Raw genomic sequence first — 22326 nt, 5'->3', positions numbered from 1 at the left:
TGTCTACAGTATATTATTATCAGTCACTATCTTCATCACAGTTCACTATACTTCCAAGTTTTATTTCATCTGCAAATTTGAGATCTTTGGATCCAATATATACATTTAAATATACAAAAGGAAATGTACATTCACACACAAGCATCATCCCAAAGGGTTCATTATTTTATTTTTCCCTCTAATCTAAAAGTACCCGTATAACTACTACTGTATTAAATTAACAGTTTTCCACCCATGCTGACGATACACATTTTATTCCATGGGTTTAAACTTAATGTCATCTGAATTATGTGGCACTTTACCAAACATCACTTGAAGTTTGAAAAATAGCCAAATTTTCCACAGATGCTGACTGAATAAGATCAATAACTGGAGGTAAATTGGGATACTATGAGAACCTATATAACTACTGTATATCTCAGCAATGGGCTATCCAGAGAAAAAGTGGTACAACAAGATTACTTCACTTTTTAATCTTTTCTAATTTTAATGATTATAGCATGGTAGAAGGACCTCTGTTGCTCAATTACACCAAATTAACCCCTGAACTCCATACGTTTTGGAGGGTAGGAGTAAACCCACACACGTCACAAGGAGAATGTACAAACTTTTTACAGAGAGCACGGAATTTGAATCTGGGTCACAGCTGCTGAAATAGTATTGCCCATTTTGATGAAACATGTTTACAATTTAAAACCCTCCTTCTCCTGAGACAGTCCCTCAGAATTGATTGATTCTTAGTTTTACGAGTTCCAAGGTGACTGATAAGGACAATTTTGGAATGATACTACTTTAGTTGCTTTTAACCAAGTATATTTATAATATTGCATATGATGCTACATTACATATCCAATGTAAATGCTTTTCAAAGTTTGCTCCACTTACAAATTATTGGTAACTCCTATAATTTCCAGCCACAATGAAATCCTCAGATAAATATGCAAAATTGTCAGAGAATGAATAATGAACAACAATCTATATTACAATCATGAAAGGTGTCTGCAGAAGGTTATTAATATGTGGAGGCATTCCAGTAGATAGAGAACAGAGCAGTCATCATTTAAGAGAGAATCAAAAAATTTAAGGCTAATATTATTGAAGAGTAATGGAAATAACAAAAAGGATCAAAGTGGATAGCTGAAACATGTAGATGGAACACAAATAAAAGTCTCCTATATAAAAAAAATCAAATGTGTCAATGATATTAAAATTAACATTTATAGTTTGTTGCCTAATGTTAACAGACCTATTAACAAAACTAAAGTTCCACATTGTTAGGGCAGAAATGGTTTGAGAGACAATTAAGATTTCAAATCCAAATCTCAAGTCGTAACAACAATAATTTGGAATCAAACAAAAACGCAATGAATACTACAAAGGCTTATCCTTTGGTATAATCTACTCAGAAGTGAGATGGAATGCTTCATAATACAGGCATACCACCTGAAACATGCTCTACAGTAATGAATTTTAGACATTCAAAAATAGCAAAGGAATGGGAAGGAGTAGAGAACTGTTATTTTATGTAATGTGGAAAATCTTGTGACATGGTGTGAAAGTAACAACCCAAATCTCCATGTGGACAAGACAAAGGAGATGATTGTGGACTTCAGGACCAGGAATGGCCATCCTCAATTGCACATCAACAATTCTGTAAGTAGAGAGCATGAAGAGCACAAAGCTCCTTAGTGTTCACTTAATTAGTGCCCTATCATGGGAACACATCTCCTCATTGGTCAGGAAGGCACAAAAATAATTGCATTTCCTGAGAAGACTGAAGCAATCAAGGCTACCAGCCACCATTATGTCAGACTTCTACAGGATATCTCTCAAGAGTATCTTGGTTGATTGCTTCACAGTGTGGTACAGTTGCAGCAGAAAAATGAATTGGAGGTCAATTCACAGGACCATAAGAGCAGCAAGAGTCTCTCCCTTCCTCCCATCCCCATCGAGGATAATTGAGGACTCCTTCCATCCTGCACACAGCATCTTTCAGCTGCTCCCATTAGGAAAGAGATTCAGGAGTATCAGAGCCAGTCACATTAGGCTGAGGGAAAGCTTCTACTCACGGGCAGTGAGAATGCTGAACGACCAAAGGAGCTACCCACAATAACCATCCGAGACTCTCATATTCATGAAGCAATATTTATTTGTGTATATGAATACTTGTTCTGCATATGTACTGTTTGTCGAATGTGTGTTATGGCTAGTTGTGTGTCTGCATGCTTTGCACCAAGAACCGGAGAATGCTGTTTTATCAGGTGTTCTTGTGCAATCAGATAACAATAAACTTGACTTGTTTGCTGTAAACTCCAGAGCAATGAAAAGCACTTTATACTGTGAAACATTTTGTATTTATATTGTATATAGATATGATTTTGGGAGATAAAGTGTGGCAGGTTTTTTTTAGTGCAGGCCACAAACAAACACTTCAGAACAGATCTCATTTAAAATACAGGAGCTCTGCTCAAGCCAGAGAAGGCAGCTCCTGGGGGCCTTGGCAAAATCTTTGGGGAGTGCCCAAGAGACTTCACTAATGGAGTGTTGTTTCGAAAAGCAACAGATGAAAGAGATCAGAGAAGTAGTTCAGAGCTGCAGGCTGGAGTGTAGCTTGCTGTTCTAAGAGGGTCATGTGATTTTGAGAAAGAGTCAAACAGGCTTTTCTCTTGTGGGGGGAAGAGAGAGAGAGAGAGAGAGAGAGAGATCAGCTCTGCAGTTTTACAGTCAGCAGCAACAGTTGGAACTGGAACAAGACAAGCTGGCAAGCTTGTGGAAAAATCCCATTTTGAAGACGGGTTGAGAGTGCTTAGTTCAGCCTAGTTAAAGCCATTGTGGTTCATACAAGTGGAGAGGACTGGCTGCCTAATGTTTCACTTGAAATAAGGGAAACAAGTACTGATTAAAAGGGATAATTGTGTGGCCAGGAACAGCAAATCTCTCTCTGAAAACCGACAAGAGCCTTCCTGAGTGGTAACCATTTACATTTCAAGCACCAGAGCCTGATGAACTTATTAAATGTTAAATTCTGTGCACAGTATAATAATTGCCTGCAACCAGTGAACTTGGAGAAATGAGAAGTGAGATTAGACTGTAAATCAAAGAACTTTTCTGAACTTACATATACTTGCGCTTAGAATTAGAAGGGGGTTAAGTTAGGTTAGTTAAGTTAATAGTAATAAGTTAAAGTTTGATCCTGTTTTCATGTTTAAAGATAATTAAAAGCAACTTTGTTTAAGTAACCATTTGTCTTGGTAAATATCTATTGCTGCTGAATCTAAGCACATGTATCATTACTTAGTGCTTGTCTGAGTATCATTCTAAATTAAAAACAGATGACTGGAATTAATCAGATAGTTCTTTAAAAAAAGTGAACAGAAATGCTGAACATAATAGCCTTCATGCCTATTCTATCAGAAAATAATGAAAAATTGAACAATTATAATTGCGATGAGAAGATTAAAAAAAACATCCATTTCACAAAGGGATATTTTCTGCTTGCACTACAAACAAAATTATGATATCAGATCTGACTTTTCAAATACCACATCAAGATTGGTGTTACTGAGAGGCAAAGGATTCCCATCTTATGTGCATTGCCATTTAGGATCTTGGTAGTTGAATTAATATTAGCTTCCAACATATGGGCAAGATACCAAAACCTAGCCAAGTTAATAGAAACTTATCATAGAACAATCATTCCAGACAAACCATTCTATTTTTCTTGTCAGGATAAAAAAGAAATCAGAAGGCAACAAATGTACATAAAATAGCTACTCTTCTTGGAAACAATAGTTGAAAAACACACACATTTCCAGCAGCTTTATTATGACATTACAGCAATCTCATTCTATTTTACCCTACTCATACTCCAAATACTGTATCAACAAATCAAATGGTTCACAGAAATTCAACTTGGCAAGTGCTATCAGGTGATGGTAGCTTTCATCTTGCTGGAAAGTTGAATGATAGTTATTTAAAGGAAAGCTGCTAAAAATGAGCTAGGCCTAAATGATGCCCAGTCCAATATGAAACTACATTTAGCAATTACTGCCATCCAAACTATTCAAATAATTTCAAAATGAATGATCAAAGCACATGTTTGAAAAACCATTAGTTAATCAAAGCTGTTTTCGCATGCATTACTTACCTCCATTGGAAATATTGTACTTGATTCCAAAATCACCTTCAGGTCCACCAGGGTTGTGACTTGCTGTCAGAATAATTCCTCCAATTGCTTTGATTTTTCTGATTATGCAAGATACAGCTGGAGTTGAGAGAATTCCATTTTGCCCAATTACCAAACGTCCAATCTGTTTATAAAAGAATGTTTGTTTAGCATTCAGAAAGAGTGACAATCTTTTTCTAAGGTGAAATCCATTCCTGAAAAGGATGAAGAATGCCAGCAATGAGGAATTAAAAACACTTTATCAGAACCAGAATCCAGTACTGCCCAGCTAGAATGTGGCTTGCAATTATTTTTAAAAAATATTTCATTCTTATTGTACCAACAATATATACGGATTCCAACCTAGAGTGCATTTGCTCCTTCAGCATTTAAATATCCCACTTGTTTATGAGATCTTTCCCAATATTCCATTTTAGTGCTAAATTATGCCTACATTAAGCCACCAGTGATTTTAAATTTAAAATTTAGAGTGGTCATATAGAGCACAGTAACAAGCCATTTTAGCCCATGAGTCCATGCTACCCAATTATACCCAATTAACCTACAATCCCTGGAATGCTTTGAATGGCGGGAGGAAACCAAAGCCCCCAGGAAAACCCATGAAGACACCAGAACGTACAAACTGCTTTTGAGAGCATGGGATTCGAACCCCGGTCCCGATCGCTGGCGCTGTAACAGTGCTACGCTAAATTTTTCCAATTTAGTGGCTCTATCATTTTTCTAAACAAGTACCTTTTTGCTTTGCTTTTGATGAAAGCTTACTGAGCCAGTAAATTCAAAGCATAAAATCTATCTCTTTGTTTTTACGTTGACTTAATGTAAAATAAGCTCATGGAAATGTTTAAAGATAACTCAACCACAACTTCTTAAAAGATTGAAACAATTTGGGAAACAAACTAATTGTATCTAATTAAATTCTTGATTAAAAGGATTCAAAAAAGATTCTATTCACCACCAGAAAGCATCTTTTGGTATCACTTGAAATTATTGGAGATGATACATTGTATTATTTTGAACAAAATATATTATTAGGGCTACTAGTTTAGAGTGAATTAATTATTTCAATCACTGTTACACTTCAAAAATAAGTCATTGATTGTGAAGTACTTGAAATAGCAAACTCCACATGCTTTCTCCAAAACTCTCCCAATCCTCCACTCACATTTTCAGGCCAGCTTCTCTGATCACCCCACCACCCCATCTTTATCATGTCTTTCCTGATCTGGCAACCTTCACCTCTCAAGACACATTTTCATGAAAATCCCCCTCAATCTAACTTACCCCTGGTCCCCTCCAATTTCTTATGGCAGCCCCTTTCCAGACCATGCCAGCTCCACCTTAAGCACATTTTTTTCTCCTAACATCCACTTTCCAAGCCCAACATTAGGAAAATACTGAGCAATAGATGAAAGTACAAAGAAAGCCAATGTCTGGTATTTTGCAACCAAAGCCATTATTTCAATTAAACTTTGTCTCAGTGGAAAAATGGACAAAGTGTTACTGTTCCACTGAATTAATGCCATTCTAGTTACCCCATGGGCAATTTTCCTTTAACTACAATAACAAAAAACAAAGAACAACTCATTTTTAAAATAGAAAGCCTTGGTACCTCACAGAAATGTTTCAAATGAAGTTTAACTGAGCAAAATATAAACACATTACAGCCAACAATCAAAAACTTTGTCAAAGGCACATTTGACAGCAGTATTTTAAAGGAATTAAAAAGGCTGAGAACCAGAATGAGTTGGGAAAGAATTTCAAAGAGAAACTTGGTAGCTGAAGAAAAGGCCGCAAATGGCACAGCAGTTAAAATTGTGGATCGTCAAGTGGGCAGTGCTGGAATCACACAAATAGCCTCCAGGAAATTAAGGAGAAAGGCATGTTGAGACTCTCACTATTAGAACATAGAAGACAGAGGCAGATGAAGATGCAAGGACAAGTGTGTGAACAATAAAATAACAATTATTCGTGCATTGAAGTGGAATAAATGGGTAAAATAGAGACATTTCACCTTTGTACCAATGAGCTCCATGCACAGCTTGACTGTAATAGATAGCTTCCAAAGAGGTTGCCCATTCTACACTCAAGAGTGTCTTTGTTTTATTGAGGGTAGAAAAAAAAAAGTTCAAGCAAAACATTATTAAAACTAATGCTTATCTTTGTCAGAAAGTTTTATTTTACATTAAGTCAACATAGATGGAACTGTTTTATGTTTTGAATTTACTGGCTCAGTACGCTTTCATCATTTTACTTGTTGGTAAAAATAGCATAAAATGTAACAAAACTTTAACCAGAATAATTGTTTCATGCACCTAACTGCAACGAAGTGAATGAAGTTAAAAGTGAATTCAGTACAGGTCCCTAACATTTTATCCGGAATCATTGTTGAGACTCTCACTATTAGAACATAGAAGACAGAGGCAGATGAAGATGCAAGGACAAGTGTGTGAACAATAAAATAACAATTGTTATTGTTTGAAATCTTCTAAATTTTGGTAATATTTTAAAATGCGATGCAATATTTCAAAATCACACAAAATGGGAGGAGGAGTGGTGTAAAATGTATTTAGATAAATAAAGATCATAATATTACTAGCATGCTTCTTTTTATTTTAATGTAAAACTTCAAAATTAAACAGTCATCGCAGACATCTTAAACAGTGCAAATGCAGTAAACGCACATTACTGCCCAAACATCACGTCAAAATGAACTCTATAATGAAAGACACTTCCTTTTCTGCATCTCTCTGCCTACCCATAGAGGACTCTCTTTGCCATGTTCATAGGCTTCTGACTGGTAGTGTCAACTGGGAGGGCGGGTGGTAATGACACTCGACAGGGAGAGGCTCTTATAAAGTAACCATTGTTCTAAGTAATAACGTCACTAATTAGCGACTGTGTGCGCCATGAAGGGCCACTTATTAGGTGATAATTCTGCAAATTATGTGGAATGTGTTGGGATACACAGGAATTGAGTGAGGGTCACGTCAGGTCATGTTTGACACCAAACTGAAAAAAGTGCAAGTTCTTGGAGGTTGACTGTTTTTGGAATTCCGGATAAAAGGTTAGGCACCGGTGTATATTGATACTTCCACCTTCACTCTTAGGCTTGAATCAAAACCAGGTCAGTCTCTCAAGATGTTAATTGTAAATTTTACTATCTACCCAATTCTAAACAGATTTAACCCTTCCTTCCACCACCCACCCCCCCACTTCATCAAATCCCAAATGAACTTAACTCTTTATGATTTTTATTGGTTTTAGACAAATAAACATTATATATACAAAACATTTATGGAGTGCACAATAAAAGTGACACTTTACATAGCCCAGCAAAATATAAAGGTACATAGAGCTCTGATAATAATTTTAATCACAGATAGCCATGCTCTAAACCCTAACATTGTATAGCTAAAAAAAAGTACTTTGTTTCTAGAGTAAAATGGCTAAGTACAGAAATTCAGGATTTATATTATGCCTAGAGGTTGTGAAAATAATTCAGGAATGGTCCCCATAGCATTTGAAACCTTGAGTTATTAATTGAGTAACAAATCTTTTCTAAATTTAAGCAGGACATAATGTCCCTCAGCCACTGAGCATGAGTGGGCAGGGCAGCATCCTTCCATCTAATCAGAATCGCACATCTGTCCAAAAGAGAAGCAAAAGACAAAGTACAACATTTGAATGGAATTTAAAAAACATGATCCTCTCCAGTTGTACCAAAAAGAGCAACCAAAGGATTAGGCTCTAGATTTAAATTAAGGATTAAGAATAAAATTTGAAAACACATTCCCCTCCCCCCACCCACCCCCCCCCCCCCCAGTATTTTTCAAGGCTAGGACACATCCAGGCCACATGGATTAAATAAGCCTTTCCTCTCTTACATTTATCACAACAAAAATTTGAATATCTGAATAGATATGAGATAAATTTAACTTAAGACATTGGTACCTAAGTACAACTTTAAATTGTAACAAACAATGACGGGCACATAAAAATTGAATCCCAAACCTTGTCAGATAATGAAAGGCTTAAATCCTGTTCCCAGGCATTTTTAATTTTAACTAGAGGCGCATGTCTCAAACCCACCAACTTATCATAGATAATGGATATTAAACCTTTGCAAGAAAGTTGTAAACTAAAAAAATACATCAACAATATTTGCATCAGGTGCCCCAGGGAAATCAGGTATCAGGAGATTGAAGAAAATGCTTGATTTGAAAATATGTGAAAAAATGAGTATTTGGTAATTTGAACTTTTCAGAATGCTGTTCATATGATGTAAAACTGTTATCAATAAAAAGATCTTTGAAACATTCAATAACCAATCTGTGTCATTCATGAAAAGCAAAATCATGCAAAGAAGGTTGAAAAAGATGATTGGATAGAATAGGACTTGAGAGAAAAATAGTGAAGTCCAAAATCTTTCCTGAACTGCATCCACACTCTCACACTGTCCCTGACAACAGGGTGGTCAATTGATTTAAAAGAGAAAGGAAATGAGGATCCAAGAAGTGCTGAAATAGAAATGTTCTTAGCAGAATTCAGCTATCGCTACCCTTACTGGTAATGAAAATGTAACCAAAACCTAAGTCACGTACATTGACCAACCAATAATAAAATCTGAAATTAGGTAGCGCCATGCATCCATTCCATTTAGATTTGTGAAGACAAATTTTAGTTAGACAAGGGTGCTTACCCTTCCATATATAAGACAATATATAGCCAAATCAAGTGAATCCAAAAAAAAAATTTGGGAATGAAAATTGGCATAGCGTAGAAATTTGGGGGGGGGGGGGGGGATGAATCTGATAGAGGTATTTAAAATTATGAGGGGGATAGACAGAGTAGATGTGAATAGGCTCTTTCCCCTGAGGGTAGGGGCGATTGGAGCAAGGGGTCATGAGTTAAGGGTTAGGGGGCAAAACTTTAGAAGTAACATGAGAGGAAGCTTCTTCACTCAGAGAGGGGTGGCTGAGTGAAATGACCTTCCAGAAGAAGGTGGTTGCAGCAGGGCCAGTTTTGTCATTTAAGAGATAGACAACAGACTCGCCAAGGCAAATAGCGCCTTTGGAAGACTACACAAAAGAGTCTGGAAAAACAACCAACTGAAAAACCTCACAAAGATAAGCGTATACAGAGCTGTTGTCATACCCACACTTCTGTTCGGCTCCGAATCATGGGTCCTCTACCGGCATCACCTACGGCTCCTAGAACGCTTCCACCAGCGTTGTCTCCGCTCCATCCTCAACATTCATTGGAGCGCCTTCATCCCTAACGTCGAAGTACTCGAGATGGCAGAGGCCGACAGAATCGAGACCATGCTGCTGAAGATCCAGCTGCGCTGGGTGGGTCACGTCTCCAGAATGGAGGACCATCGCCTTCCCAAGATCGTGTTATATGGCGAGCTCTCCACTGGCCAACGTGACCGAGGTGCACCAAAGAAGAGGTACAAGGACTGCCTAAAGAAAGCTCTTGGTGCCCGCCACATTGACCACCGCCAGTGGGCTTATATCACCTCAAACCGTGCATCTTGGCGCCTCACAGTTCGGCGGGCAGCAACCTCCTTTGAAGAAGACCGCAGAGCCCACCTCACTGACAAAAGACAAAGGAGGAAACCCCAACACCCAACCCCAACCAACCAATTTTCCCCTGCAACCGCTGCAACCGTGTCTGCCTGTCCCGCATCGGACTTGTCAGCCACAAACGAGCCTGCAGCTGACGTGGACATTTACCCCCTCCATAAATCTTCGTCCGCGAAGCCAAGCCAAAGAGAAGGATGAGTACATGGATGTGAGGGGGTAGGAGGGTTATGGGCAGGGAGCAGGTAGGTGGAATTAGTGGAGTTTCACATAAATCGGTGCGGACTAGAAGGGCTGAGATGACCTGTTTCCGTACTGTAATTGTTATATGGTTATATTAATTTTGATAGAATTAATACAACCAAATAGAGCCATTGTGTTAAAGACTGTTTCACATGCTTTAATAAAGTAAGGAAATGTTCTTTAAAAATACGCTATTATTTAAAATTTTATTAAAATTTTCTCCATACATGCAGTAATCAGAATTAATAATACAGATTGTAAAAGAAACAAATCAAAAGTTACATACATGATGGTATTCCGCGTCCCCCCCCCCTCCAAAAACAATAGCTTATAAATGTAGAAAGAAAGAAGAAAGGTTTTTCTTTCAGGATGGAACAAAGAAATGTCCTCTAACACGTAAATAAAAAATTCTTCATTAAAACTCAGTAGAGAATGTTGCAGGTCACAAAAGGACATTATTACAAATTTAAGCCTAACGTTTGGGTATTCGGGTGCCAAATTTGCAAGAACAGGATATTTATTTCTCAAAAAAGATACTCATGATTCTTTGTAACTGTAATACCAAGGTAAGCAAATTGATTTCTCGCAATCTTAATCCTGAAAACGGACTAAATTAGTAATGACAGAATGGGAGGTAAAGAGGTGTCAGAGCTTGATATGAAAAGCAGGAGATCATCCGCAGAAAGGAAAACTTTATTCCCTTCCTACAAATCCCGGAAATATCCTCGCACTCTCAAAATGCAATCACTAATGGCTCGATGGCCAAATCAAAAAGTAATGGACTTGAGGGCAGCATTGATCGAAATGGAAGTTAGTGTTGAAAGTTAGTGAGAGTTGAAGTCGTAGGGCATGAATACAGTAATTTAATCAAGGTAACAAAACATGGTCCAAATTTGAATTTTTCTAAGATCGCAAATAAATACATCCACTCCACCCAATTAAATGCTTTCCAAATGAACTTCAATAACTTTCAGTTATTGGCCTTGATTGCTTCCTTTAAATATACAAAAATGTTCAGCAGGTTCCTCTGGCAAAGCAGAACGAGGTGTATTTTTTCTGCAACGATAGCGAAGAATGACTCCCAATGGAGAAACACCATCAAATGCGCTTTATAGGCAACTTTGTATCGTGTTAAAGAATTGTGGTAGGAAGCGACCCATCCGATTTAAACATTCCTGGCTTCAACGACGATCTTCGCCTGAAGTTGTAGGACTTTCTACCTTTGTTTGAAAAGGCACTCGACGATCTTCGTGGTTGGTGTTCCTCTGACCGGCAGCTCTTCGGCACACAATAGTCAAGATGTGGGCCTCAAGTGTGGGGAGTTGGACTTCAACCGTCAGTGGGTGTTCCCTCTGAGCCAATCAATCATCCGACGTGCAAACTTGCCTTCCGATGTTACCCTAAAAGTTTCCGACGTCCGCGTGCACAATTTGGATCTGTATCAACTAACACCGAACTAACTTTTGACTTAATTGCACAAACCAGAACCGGGGCTTCAGAAACAAGCCATATATTATTTGCGCTTTCTTACAATTCACCTGTGTCCTTCAACTACCGGGTATTCGACTCCAACTTAACTTCGCCAGTTTTCCCATCGCCTGCTCTTTTCAGTCCCATTCCTCAATAGAAGGACTCCTATCGCCTGAGGACAAACGCAAATTAAAGCCTTTATTCCTCCGCTCAAACCAGTGCAACTCACTCGCAATAGGGGTCGAGAATGTGCGGGTAGCAACATACCCCATTAGCCGCAGCCATTTGAACTATGACTTCGATGGCACTTTTATTGTAGTACCGACCATCGCCTCCGACCACCATCGTAGACCCCTGGCGATCCCTCAAATCAATGGAAGCATAGATGCACTGAATGAAGTTCTCCAGGTATCGCCGCTTGAGCTGAAAAAGTTTCGTTTTCTTCCGCAGCCCACTGGTTCCTGGTTTCTGAGCATCATAAGGAGCTGTAGGCACAGTCGCCACAGGCAGTGGACTCCCATCCATGACGAGCTCCACGGCGGAGAATCATACAACACCTCCGGGATACAGAATGAATGAAAATGGGGAAGGACAGAACTTCTTCCGAAAATTGCACGGCGAAATCGGTGAGTGGAGGGCCGGGTGACGTTGCCGAGAGGCTTCGATGTTCAGAAACAGCAAAACAGCGCCCAGAAATAGCTCCTCGAACAGATACAGCACTTTCTGTAATTGAAGAAGCGTTGCCGCACTTGTTCCAAAACATCACTGTCGAAGTCAGCGTGGAAAAAAGGCACATCAACTCGAGGGAAGTGGAACGGCTCCACTTCTCATTTGACACCAAACTTCCTTCGGGTCTCGGTTTTGATCGGCAGCCTCCCCAGACTGGCTTGCTGCTTTCCGTGGGCAGAGAGATCTCTGATGGACGACCCTCGTCGTGAATTCGGGACTCTCCCACCAAGAAAGGTTCGGCCTCCTCCTCGGAGATCCCAACGAGTGTGGAATGCACACTCAGGTTGGGCGAGAACTGATACCAGGTGCAAAATAAATGGCACCGGAAAGGAGAGTTAATGCAACGTTCCTCGCAAGTACTGAAAGCTGTTTCATTACTCTCATTCGCGTTTTAAAATCACACTATGGGTAATATTAAAAAAATAAAGAACGCAATGTTTATTATCCATTAGGACGTAGAGGGAGGGGGAGGACGTGGACCTGCGCAAAGGAGCTTTTAGGTGGCTAGTCCTGGCCCCACCCTTTACACCCAAGTGGCCAAGCATGGGTCGTAGGTTTTATATCGGAGTGGCCTTCTCCTATGCAGGTTGCTTACCCGGGCTGGAGGGGCCTGCCTCTCCTCCTAGGTCGGACCATATCTGGTCGCATGAGGAATGAAGTGTTAAATACATCACAAACATCTTCCATTGTATTTAATGCATGACGGTTCAAAATACAGCAGGTACTAATTTATTCTTCTGATAACAAAATATACTCCGAAGTTGTTAAGTGCCGAAACTTTGTTTTTAAGACAACTGAATTAAACGCTAGATTTAAGGGGGTAGGTTCATCTCATAATTTTAAAATATGGTGGCCAACACAAGAAATGGGGCAAAAACTCTGATTTCGGTGTTTTTTTTAAAATGTCTCTTGACATCCATGGAGTATCCACAATAGTTGCAGCATAAAAGAGCGTGAAAACCTGGGAGAACAGGTTCTGGTGAAATCAGATTTTATTCCATAGCAAATGCTGAAATAAATTCCAATCAGAAGTTCCTAAATGAGGCACGGTAAATCTCCCCACAGTTGTTTTCTTTGAGACCCTCCCTCTTACAAAGATGTGGGTGATTTTCTCTCTCTCTCTCTCTCTCCCCCCCACCCCCGCGAAGAGATACTAAGGCAGAAATCATTGCTAAAAGTACAAGAGAAAGACAAGTCAATGATCACTTGAGGCTGAGTATGCAGACCCCACGTAAAACTTTAGCAAAGAACTCACAGCATGAGAGAACAAGTCATCTTCCATGATGAGAAAGGGGGAGTTTCTTTTCTGGTTCTGCTACCTCAAGAATTCCACATAAAATGTAACCTACACTGACACTGCAGGGTATCATGATTCATGAGTGTTTGATTTCACATCCACATTCCAGCTAAACAATTTTGAAGATTTTCTATTGTGAGCAAATTATGGCAGGTGGAACCATTTCCCTTTTTATTTTATCGGGAAGAGATGCTCCAGTGCAAGTTAATGGAGATAAAAGTGTCTAAGTTAAGGCCCAATTAAAAATATCAAAAAAGCCTGAGGTAACTGGATACAGAGATTCACTTAGCATATAAAAGTTTGGTGAGCAGAATGTATTTTTAATGTAAGAGCAGCAAGTAAACCCAGTAATTTTTTTCTGGAAGACTGGAATAAGGTTGAACACAGCAGCTTCAAGAAAGTCAGTAAAGGCAATATCAAAGCATGCTTATTAAAATTAAAACATAGAACATTAAAATGAAAATAATATTACAATGGACCAGAAATGGCTGCTGGTATAAATGCAGCAGGCATTCTAGCTAGGAGTCTATTTGTCTAACACACACTTCTGTTTAACAGTTTATGTTATGCCTGATGCACATTACTTCATGTTCACTGAATAGTTTCTAATTAAGACAACTAAAAAATTAAAGCTTCAATAACTTTGTGCACAAGATGTGTTATTTCTTACATATGAAGATGCTATTTAATGTGTTTGAAATTAAGAAGAAATGGCATGAAGGATTTTGGACTGAGACATTGACAATCTATTGCCTTCCATAAATGCTGCCTGATCTGCTGAGTTCCTCCAACATTTTGCATGTTGCATGATCCATATTGGTTTTGTTTGATTAGAAGAGGCCAGTATAATTTCAGAAGGAGAAGCAAGTCTGATGAATTTACCAAATTTATATGAAAGAATAGATCTGATGGTTAAATGCAAGGCAGAGGATGTTATGATAAAATTCACTTAAAAAGAGAAACTGGAATTGATATTCAGGTACCACATTTGAGCAGAGACATGAGAGAGAAACAAGTCAATGTTGATTGAAAGCAGGCCCGATTCTGGAGGGTAAGTCACTGGGTATATTTAAGATGTAAATTTGGCATATTATAGCAGATGATTAGTATGGGAATTAAGGTTTTGGAGAGAAGTGGAGTGAAAGTTTTGGAGTGGGATTTAAAAGGAAAAATACATCAGCCATGATTTGAATGGCAGAACAGATGTAATGGACTGAATGGCTCAATTCTGATTCTGTCTTATGGTCTTGGGTTACTAATGTAGATTTCAGGAAATAACATGCTGAAATGGATTATTGTGGACCCGAAAAGAAGATAACAAAGAAAAATTTGGCTTGTGCAATTTTCATCATGCCAAAGTACTACTGAGATCAACAGAATAATTGCTTTAGAACATAAAAAATAGCAGCACAATACAGGCCCATGATGTTATGCTGATCTACATTTTTGAAAACCTACTCAACAATCGAAACCTTCCCTACCTTATACCCATAACCCTCTATTATTCTTGCAGCCACGTTCCATAAAGTGTCCCTATTGTAATAGCCTCTACCACCACTCAAGGCAATGCATTCCAGACACCCACTACTCTGTGTAAAAAAAAAAACCTTACCCCTGATGTCTCCCCTCAAATGACCTCTGGTATTTGGTATGACCTTTTGTTAGATTATTTTACGAATTACTCACAAGGACCATGCACACGTAATGAGATCCCTTAGGCAACAAATATTGTTAACTAATATCCCATAAAAGAGATCCAGATAGGGCCACTAAGAAAACTATCACTTAGAACTGAGAAAAATGGAGGATTATGAAATTGGGGAAATCTAGGCAGTTGTTCAAGTAGCTGAGGGTTCAGATCGAACATAATACTACTGAATCGTGGACCTGGCTATAACCATACAGCTGATTCAAAAAAAATTAATGTTGGAAGAACTCAACCAGTCAAGGCACATCTGGGAAGAGAAGAGTCCACAATTCGAATCAGCGACCTTTCTTAAGTACTGACTGTTGGCAAGTTATTTTAAACAGGGGGAGAGGTGTCAAAAGCGTGACAATGGAAAACGATGAGTGAGCAGTTTACTTGTAATTGGAAAATTCTGTGTTCATTCCAGACGGTTGCAAAATACCTGGAAAGAAGATACACTGTTGCTCTTTTAGTTTACGTTGGGCCTCACAGGTTGACTTGGGAATGGTATTGAGAATTAAAAAGGCATGCAAAAAGAAACTCAGGATCACCCCCATTTGGAATGAACAGAGGTGATCTGCAAAGCAATTGCCCAATCTGCATTTGGTTTTGCAATTTTACAGGATACCACCAAAATGCAGGAGACTAGATTGGAAGAAGTGAAAGTGAACCACTGCTTCATCTGGAAAGGGAAAAGGTGAATAGACAGGAGTTGCACGAGAAGTTGCCACAATGAAAGAGCTCATCATTGGGAACAAATGCGACAAAGGGAAAAAAAATTGGGGAAAAGGAATTGCATCCTTGGGAAGGAAGTGCAAGAGTTTGTTTAATACAGGTAACTGTGGAAGTTTATCTCCAGCTCCGAGGGGATACCACAGACTCCCACAAATCCCAACCACATTAAAGTGAAGAGGGATTCAGTTGGCAATGAAGTCAAATAGCAAGGGATTAGATATCATCCCCTCTGCACCCATGAACATGATCCCAAAGTTTGTGTGCCTACAAAGAAATGTCAATTTTTTTTTGTGTGGACCATATGAGAACCAATGCAGTAGGAAGGACAAAGAAAGCAGATATGTACAGCAAGGATCCAAATTGAAAAGCACAACTACGTAAGTAATATTCTCTGCATAATCTTAAAACAACATAGAAAGAAGCATTCAGCCCTTTGGTAGTATGCGAGATCAACGAGGGACATTGGAAAGTTCCATTCTCTGCTTACTCTCTCTTACCCTCTCAAAGTCAAAGTTCAATTTTATTGTCAGAGTACATACAACCCTGAGATTCTCCATCCTGCAGGCCAGGCAGAATTTCTACTTGCCAGTAACTGGAAACTGTACTCAAGAAGATAGATATGTATAACCTTTTGCCTTATTATTGTATTTCTTCTTAAAACCACAGGCAATTAAACATTCTTTCATCTCTTCCTTTTCTACCATGAAGGGGTCTAAAATTCTTTCTGGGTGAAGCAGCCATTCACTTGCACATCTAATCTGGTGTTGTGCATTCAGTGTTCACAATATAATCTCTATACTTGATAGACAAACACGGATTGAAATACCTCTTTGTGGAGCACCTGTTTCCCATCACTAACTTCTCCATCCCATCCAAACATTTTTCTGTTACAATGAAGATCAATAACTTGAGGAGCAGAACCTCATTTTCCATCTGGGCAGCTTCCAAGATTTCAAGATTCTTTTATTGTCATGTAATAAAACAGATGTAATATTGCACAAAATTACATTTATTCTGCTGTAAAGATTCACAAACAACAGAAATTGCCAAGGGCTCCTTATAGTCAGAAAAAGAGAAGCAAATGAGAGTCCTTTCAGAGACACTTAATGTCCATGGATTTGCCTCCAGTGCTCCTGTAGCCTCTACAGCCACACAGACTTCAAACCAAACCATCAGCAACCCAAGGTCCAGATCCAAATCTCTGACATGATCAGGAAGCCTTTAGCATCCGATGCCCCTCGGGATCCCCTTCCGTCCTCGACACCCTCTCACATCCCAGTTCCGATACCTGCTAACTCTTCAGCCAGTCTCTAGCACTCCGCAGTTGGGTGATACTCCTTTGAACAAGTTACCAGCAACCCACAGCCTGCATAGATTCCTCACCTCATCATCAACAACCAGCCACTTGTATGTTCTTCAGCCACAGAGCACCCCACTTGTCTGCAGATGTGGTCATTGTAGTGATAGAGTGCTACCACCAGGAGGTTGGAGTGTGTAGCATCTGGGGAATGTTACATCTTGTGAATATTGTTGCACCTTTAGTAGATTCAAGATGAATGCCTTCCCATGAGGTCTGCATGTATGTGTTCTGTTTTTAGTGCTGGTTACTTAGTTAATAAATCTAGTCGTTTTAAAAAGAACCCAAGTTTCTGTATTGCAATAAAAGAAACATCACAGTCATCATCCCATAGGGTTGTCTCTTATGCTTCTCCTTCTCAAATGGGAGGTGCTCTACCTGTTTTCTGATGCTTTGCGCCAGTCCTCTGCTTCCTTTGAGTCTGCATCCCTTCGAGGCTGCTGCCAGCATAGGTGTCGCCATCTTGGGCGACAGACCCCATGGTCGCAGGATTTTAAAATAAAACACCGTCGGCTCCTTTAACAGGCTGTTTAAAGCCTGTACAGAGCTGTCAATAGTAGAACTGGATGGTAGAACTCTGTGGAAGAGCATTGTGTTTCCCAGGTCGCACCAGCAACAGTGCTGCCATTGCAGTGGCTCTGGCAGCACCACCTTTTTTTTTGCAGTCTTCTAGATTCAATATTGAATTCTACAATTTCAGGTAATGATTACTCCGTTTGTATCAGTCATCCATCTGTGATAATGGCCAAGATTGTTTTTATTTTCCATTTTTTCTTTTTTTTTTCCCCTCTGAAAGTGGAGGATATGCCCAGGCTGACCTACTGCGTGTTTTCTGCTCTGTGTTTTGAAAACTCTTACATTTTTTTCTTCTATGTTCTTTTTCTTTACATTCCCTCTCTCTGGTGACTCTATTCATTCAATGATCTAACAATTGATATCCTTGTTTACAGATTGCATCCATGGTCATCCTGGTTTTCTCTCTATCTCAGTTCTGATAAAAGGTCTTAGACCTGATCTTTGCTTTTTATCCAACAACCAATGTTCACATCAGTATATTTCCCAAACCCATGTGCTCTTATTTGTGCAGTTCATTCACCTGAAAATGGTACAGAAGGGGGAGGGGGTCAATTAATTTTGTTCATGTAGAATTATGTGGCTACTATCTGCATGAAATTTGTACACTGGTTGGGCGAAGTTTCTTTGGAAATCAACTTGTGGGAAAGTAAATAAAAATCTTCAGAGATGCAATGGATACACTGCACTATCATTCTGAGTATCTCATTTCATGGTGGTTCGACTAAATTTTCAAAACAAAATTTTGTCACAATGGACAACATGGTTAGCGCAATGCTGTTACAGTGGCAGCAACCAGGGTTCGAATCCAGCACTCTCTATAAGGAGTTTGTACGTCCTCCTGATGTCTGTGTGGGTTTCCTCCCACCATTCAAAACATACCACGGGTTGTAGATCAATTGGGTGTAATTGGGAGACACAGGCTCATGGGCCCAAAAGGGCCTGTTACCATGCTGTATGTCTAAATAAATAAATAAAGTGGTGATTATGTAACTTCATTTTTCCATAATTTTCTGTCCTCTTCCTCTGATACTGTTTAAACATGGGATATATGAGAAATATCAATTGGAAGATGTACAGCCATTTTATGAAATCACAGAATTAATATGTTCCTGAAAAAGGTTTCACTAGATAAAAATTTTTGACTCAAAAGGCTGAGAAAAATACACTGCAGGTATTTTGGTGATACATTCCAGTGGACAGAGACTGGCTTTCTGCTAATTAAAGTGAAAAAGTTTCATCAACCAAATACAGGTCCTCCCCAGCTTGCGAACCTGTCTGACTTAATTCCATCTACACATACGACTGAAAATATGTTAAAAAAATAAAATTTATGCGGTTTTTGTTGTATTTGGCATACTATAAACAGAGATTATAGGCATGTAAGAGCCAAAATGTGCGTACTTGCCTTGTTAGTCTGTGTCCCAGGGTCTATAAGCTGGGTGCTGCTATCTTGATTCCTGTGCGCATCTTTAGTTGGCGCATGTGCTGTTCGCGTATTGGAGTTCAGTTGGCACATGCATGAGAATTAAGGGCGCAAATTCAATAACGTTAGGACATTTAACTCTCGTGCGTGAAGCAACAGAACTCCAATATGCAGACCCTCCATGCCTGCGCCGACTGAAGACTCGCGCATACAAACAGGAATTAAGATGGCCAGCCTACAAATCTTGGGATGCTAACTATAAGGTATGTACAAGGTAGATGATGAAAATTTGATTTAAAAGTTTGCTTTTAAGACATATTTACTCCATGCAACCAGGCAATACTCCAACTTACGTCTATTTCAAGATACGACCAATCCTTCGGTCCCAATTATGGTTGTAAGTCAGGGAGTACCCATATATTCATTCTTGAAAGTTAATGGTGAAATGGCAAAAATTCTCTCGATCATCATTACAAATCCTGGGAAACACCACTGCCTAAAAAGGCTGAGGATGACAAGGCTACCAGCCCCTATCTTGACAAAATTTTTACAGGAGCACAGTTGTGAGGGTCCTAACCGGCTACATCATTATGAGCTATTCCCTATTAGTGCTTCCTTCCAATCCACTTCCATAAAAACAGTCAATGAATATCCCTCATAATTTTGCATCTCTATCAAATCTCCCCTCTTTTTTTTAATATAATGAACCATAGAATAAAGTCCTAACCAACTTAACCTTTTGCTGTAACTCAGTTCCTCAAGTCCCAGCAACATCCTTATAAATTTTCTCTGCATTCTTTTATCACTCATCCATCTGTGATATTGGCTGAGGATATCTTTCCTTTAGGTAGGTGACCAATGTAGTTACACATCAACTAAATAGAGCGTGAGATTGAAGTGGAACTTTAATCCACCAAGAAACCTAGCACAGCCTTGCCTCTAGCAGGGAAGGTCAGAAGTATTCAATAGGCGATTGTCTCACCTTGATATAGTGAGTGGCCACAGGCGCCACCCTGTGGCCAAGTGATGAAATGGCAGGTATCCATATCATCATAACCAAAATTGTACACAATACTCTAAATTTGACTTCACTACTGTATTAAACAACTTTAACATAATATCCCAACTCCTTTTCTTCATGAAGGCCAACATTCCCAAAGCTTTCTTTACAAACCTATTGAGCTGTAATACCACTTTCAAGCAATTATGCATCTGCATTCCCAAATACATCTGTTCAGCTTCACTCTGCAGTGCTCCACCATTTACCATGCAAGTCCTTCTCTCAGAGACCATGTCTCACAAGTGACTGCATTCAATTCTACCTGCTATTTCAGAGCTTTTTGTTTTCCAGCTGGCACAGATCCTGCTGCAAACATTGAAAGCCAAAGTAACAACTACTCGACAACAAAGTGCAACTTTCTCTGAGCTCCTCGTGTTTCCCTTCGTACAAAGAAGCAACTTCTTCAGCAGAGAAACACATTCAATTATCAGGCATCACATCTTCCATTCAACAGCACTGAGCCTGCAATTTCTATTCACTGAATTAAGCTCCTGGTGATGGATGTTCCATGGGACCTCCATCATATCTGTTCCCAAGATGAGGTCTTCCACTCCAAATCATCTAAAATGTCCTTTCTTCAAAAAACTTGGCTTCCCTTCCACCACCATCCACTCATCCCTTACCCACATCTCCTCCATTTCCCGCTCTTCTGCCCTGGCCACCTCTTCCCCCAGATGCAACAAAAACTGGATTCCCCTTGCCTGAACCACCCCACCAACTTCTGCATACAACATATTATTCTCCATAATTGCCACCACCTAGTAACACGATCCCACCACCAGACACTCTTCTTCCCCTCTCTGTCTTCTGTAGGGACCGCTCTCTCCACGACTCCCTCCTCCACTCATCCCTTCCCATTAATTTCCCCTTTGGCACCTTCCCCTGCGACTGCAGGAAGAGCCACACACACCACCCCCAAACAGTCCTTCCAAGTGAAGCAACATGACTTGTGCCTTCGTGGGAGTCATCTGCTGTATCTGATGCTCCCACTATGGCCTTCTCTACATCGGAGAGATTGGATGCAGACTGGTAGATCACTTCACTAAACACCTTCACTCTGTCTGCATCAGTGACAGGGATTTCCCAGTAGTCAACCATTTCATTTCTGCACCCCACTCCCACGCTGACATGTCTGTCCATGGCCTCATGCACTCTCAAACCAAGACGACCAGTAAATTGGAGGAGCAACACCTAATTTTCCTCCTGGCACTCTCCTACTGGATGGCATTAACATCAACTTCTCTAGTTTCCACTAGCTTATTCCCCATTCTCCCTTTCTTCTCTATCCTTCTGTGTCCTTTCTTCCAGCTCTTCTCCCCTTCCCTCTCCAAAGCTTCATTGCCACTTCCCCCATCCTTGTTTTCTGGTGTGGCCTTCTTCCCTTATCTACCTATTGCCTCCTGCTCCTCCCCTTACCTCTCCTCCCCATTATTTTCTTCTAGCACCTGCCTACATTTTGTTTATATTGTGATGAAGGGCTCAAGCCTGAAATGTTGGCTTTGTATCTTTGCTATATAAAGTATACTGTTTGACCTGCTGAGTTTCTTCAGCATTGTTTTTACTTCGATCACAGTGTCTGCAGACTTTCATGAATTTCTAACCAAATGATTCTGATGAAGTTAGATGGACAGTCTCAAGTTCTGCTTCAAGTTTACTTGTCATATGAATTGAATGAGATGACTTCTTCCGCGAGCTTTTATAGAGTCACAGCATCATAAAGCATGAACATTGACTCTTCAGGCCTATATGCCTACTGCCGGCATTTGGACCATCTCCTTCTAATCCTGTCCAATCCATGAATTTGTCCATTTGTTTTCAAACATTCCAAGAGTATGGAGTTAGAGTTCAGAGGAATGAGGAGGGATCTCATAGAATCATTTTGACTTTTGAAAGGTCTGGACAGAGTAGAAATGGCAAAGTTATTTCCCACGGTAGGGGTGTCTAGCACAAGAGGGCACAACTTCAGGATTGAAGTCATCCC

The 22326-nt window shown here is 39.7% G+C and overlaps 1 protein-coding gene across 2 annotated transcripts in view; it reads right to left on the bottom strand.

Moving 5' to 3' along the window:
- Nucleotides 1-22326, bottom strand: part of pgm1 (phosphoglucomutase 1) — an 88788-nt gene that overhangs the window by 58608 nt on the left and 7854 nt on the right. The window contains exons 1-2 of one of the 2 annotated variants that reach the window (XM_069938324.1): nucleotides 11749-12082; nucleotides 4148-4310 (exon numbers count right to left, since the gene is read on the bottom strand). In XM_069938324.1, coding sequence (XP_069794425.1) covers nucleotides 4148-4310; nucleotides 11749-12006 — 421 coding nt within the window. In that variant the 5' untranslated portion in view covers nucleotides 12007-12082. Of the gene's footprint in view, nucleotides 1-4147; nucleotides 4311-11748; nucleotides 12083-22326 lie in introns of those variants that run through there. The other variant, XM_069938325.1, reaches the window with a different exon arrangement.

Source organism: Narcine bancroftii, chromosome 5, assembly GCF_036971445.1.
Source record: "Narcine bancroftii isolate sNarBan1 chromosome 5, sNarBan1.hap1, whole genome shotgun sequence".
NCBI classification, from domain to species: Eukaryota; Metazoa; Chordata; class Chondrichthyes; order Torpediniformes; family Narcinidae; genus Narcine; species Narcine bancroftii.
The sequence above is the reverse complement of the archived record's forward strand: the minus strand, read 5'-3'. Positions and strand labels throughout refer to the sequence as shown.